General features: G+C 39.2%; 1 protein-coding gene across 1 annotated transcript; it reads right to left on the reverse strand.

The window, feature by feature from the left end:
* Window positions 1-251: 251 nt before the first annotated feature.
* On the reverse strand, window positions 252-2,933 carry LOC105211744 (intraflagellar transport protein 56). The gene is made up of 7 exons (XM_011183348.3): window positions 2,824-2,933; window positions 2,622-2,756; window positions 1,822-2,234; window positions 1,312-1,759; window positions 921-1,253; window positions 605-732; window positions 252-536 (listed from the first exon to the last, which is right to left on the reverse strand). Exons 1-7 carry the CDS (start codon window positions 2,824-2,826, stop codon window positions 338-340), a joined length of 1,659 nt encoding a protein of 552 aa, XP_011181650.2. The 5' UTR covers window positions 2,827-2,933; the 3' UTR covers window positions 252-337.

Raw genomic sequence — 2,933 nt, forward strand, 5'->3', positions numbered from 1 at the left:
TGTTCTGAAGTCTACCGATTAAATTTCACCAAGGTTTTGAAGGTAAGATCTCAGGAGAAAGTAAAATTATGTTGCGGTCCTGTATTGATAGTGCTCCGATAAGCTTGATAGAGTAGAGATGCCCTGAGCTACTTATCATTTTCGCGGTTGGTCTTTACATTGTCTTTATAACGCCTCTGAAAACAATCGCTACGGTTTTAAGCACTTACTCTTCATTGAAGCTTAAAAATACCTCTCGTTAAATTCTCCCTTTTAACACCTCAATACATATCTGAAGTTTTCTAGAAAATTTATTTTTTATTATCCCTTTAATAAACTCCTAAATTTCATTTCACACTTATTTCAAACCATTTATATGTTTGCGTATAACTTTTATCAGTGTATCAGCTTGCGGATTTGATGAGTCGCGCAGTAAACCGATTACATCCGACACACCATTCGGTGGACAACCCTTATCAGCTTTCGAAGCCAAGGCATATAGTACACCGGCGCATGCGCCACGTTTACCTTCCCAGTTTTCGGGGCTTGGATCGAGTCTGTCGATGAAAGAATTCAAAAATCGTATTTCTTAACTGATTTTACAAATATTTTTAGCTCAACTTACTTCTCCAGCATATCGAAGGCCTTTGCGGCAACCCAAAATTCCTCACACTTGTAACACTCATTTGCAATAAGTTGTAATAGTAAGAATGCTTCAGAGTTAGTGTCGCGTGTAATGAAAACATTCCAAGCCTGAAATGGAAAAATCGGAGTGAGTTCTTAAAGTTCTCTAGCTATAAAAGTCCAGATCAATCGGATTAAATAAAACTATTGCTACGACTATCAGATATTAAGCCGCCAACGAAAAGTTTATCTTCCCAAGAATTAAAGAGGTCCACCAGCATGTCTTACACAAGACCAACTCAATTTACCACACTTACCAACTCCGGACGTCCGGCGTGTATGTGACATTTCGCGACAATCATACAGTAAGTATGCTGATTCTTTATATCCATATCCGTTATTTGCATGAGCAATTCCTCGGCCTCCTTATAGTAGCCCGTGGCACATTTCGCCTGTGCATAATTGTAGTTGAACGTGTCATCATTTACGAAGTAGCTTCTTATAGAGTTCATGTAGACCAAGACTTCTTCGAATTGTGAGTAGAGAAAGAAAGCCGAAGCCATGCTCTGACGACCGGGTATGGTGTCACATTCTGTAGCTGAACTACCAACCAGATGTAAATTCTGTTGAGCGGTTTTTATGTGCTCTTTCTATAAGACAAGATAAAATTAATTTTAAATCAATCACAGATAACCAAAAGCAACTCACCGAACCGATTTGTTGACCGAGCGCTGCATGCACCACACCCTTCAAAATGTACTCATGCGGCACGGTCGGTTGGAGTTCTTTGATCAAGGCATGCGCCTCCTGCACATTGCCGTTCTTCAGATGATAAATAGCCAAGTTGAGACGCGCTTCTGGCACGATATTCAAAAGTGTAGGAAATGTTTGCATTGCGCCCTCACCATTACGGAACACAACCAGGTTGTGTCTGATCAAATCTGCGCCGAAAGTACCGTTATCCGCAATATTTTGTATTTCCTGCTCGGCTACGCGCCCATTAAATAGACGAAAGCGATTGCAGGCCTTCAGATTCGTAGCTATAGTGCTGTCTTTATGCTTCGCCAAGTATACATCCAATACCTCTTGCGACATGTCATAATAGTCCAGTTTATAGAAACAAAGTGCCAGATAAACATTGATGGCCAAGTAGTCTCTGCAAGAAATCAAGATCCCTGTAAGCTTCATTAATATATATTGGCTATAGCTGAAATTTACTTGTTATCCAACAACAAACGCTTGTAGATATCAATCGCATCTTGATAATGAGCGCGCAGATAATGCATCGAAGCGAGACTTAGCTGATCCTCGACGTCTTCCTGCAAAGAATCCTGTAATTGTGTCACCTGCGAGTCATTGCCAAACTTATGCGCCAAATGAAAGAGCAGACGCAGCTTCAATGGTGTATTCGGTGTCTGTTCCATCAGGCGATGTGCTTCCTCATACATGCCCAGATAGAACATGCAAACGGCAACGTTGAGTGCTATGTCTTCGGTGGCGGGTTCAGCATCGCGTATACTTTTGTATTGTTGTAATGCCTGTTGATAGTCGCCGAGGTGAAAACTGCAGAATGCAATCCACTGCTCCTTGACGAGATGTTGTTCTTCGTTCTCTTCATCCTCGCCGGAGAACTTAGAAGAAGAAAGTAAATGGAGCCAATGATAATGGTATAGCATGAGTTTAGACTTTTTAGATATTTTTGGATATATTAAGGAGTCATCTTATATACATATATCTCTATGGAATCAAAATATGAATCTCAATCTGGAACCTCAAACAGGGAAATTGTGGTATCCAAAGACAACATTTTTGTAAAGGTGAAACCGGATGGAAAACATTACTATATAAACTCGTTTTACCGACTAGGAAACCTAATGTATGAGAACGTTAAGCGTGATGGAGACAGCTTACTATGGGACGGATAGACCTTATCTATCCTAACTCGAATCGGAAAATCTCAATATAATTTATGTTCTGCAATTTTCAATTATCAAGGAATATATTTTTATAATAAGTACCTCAAGAAAAGCTCTTGCCCCAGTGTAATCTCGCTTGAGTATAAAATCCTCCAGTGAATTGGGTAAGCGCTTGATATGTGTGGCACTGACCGCCTGTCTAGAATTTGCCGAATCACTTTTACCTCTGGATAGAATCTGTACCAAAAAGATAATGTTATTTTATAATTTAATATAATCTAGTACACTTTTTTAAATTGATTACCATATTATTTTCAGATCCTTAACTATCAGAAACTATTTTTACCACTTTTCACAAACCGACTGAACAAAAATATATTGAATTCTGTTATCAATCCTTGTATTGTTTTGGTT

This window comes from Zeugodacus cucurbitae, chromosome 5 (genome assembly GCF_028554725.1).
Source record: "Zeugodacus cucurbitae isolate PBARC_wt_2022May chromosome 5, idZeuCucr1.2, whole genome shotgun sequence".
Lineage (NCBI taxonomy): Eukaryota > Metazoa > Arthropoda > Insecta > Diptera > Tephritidae > Zeugodacus > Zeugodacus cucurbitae.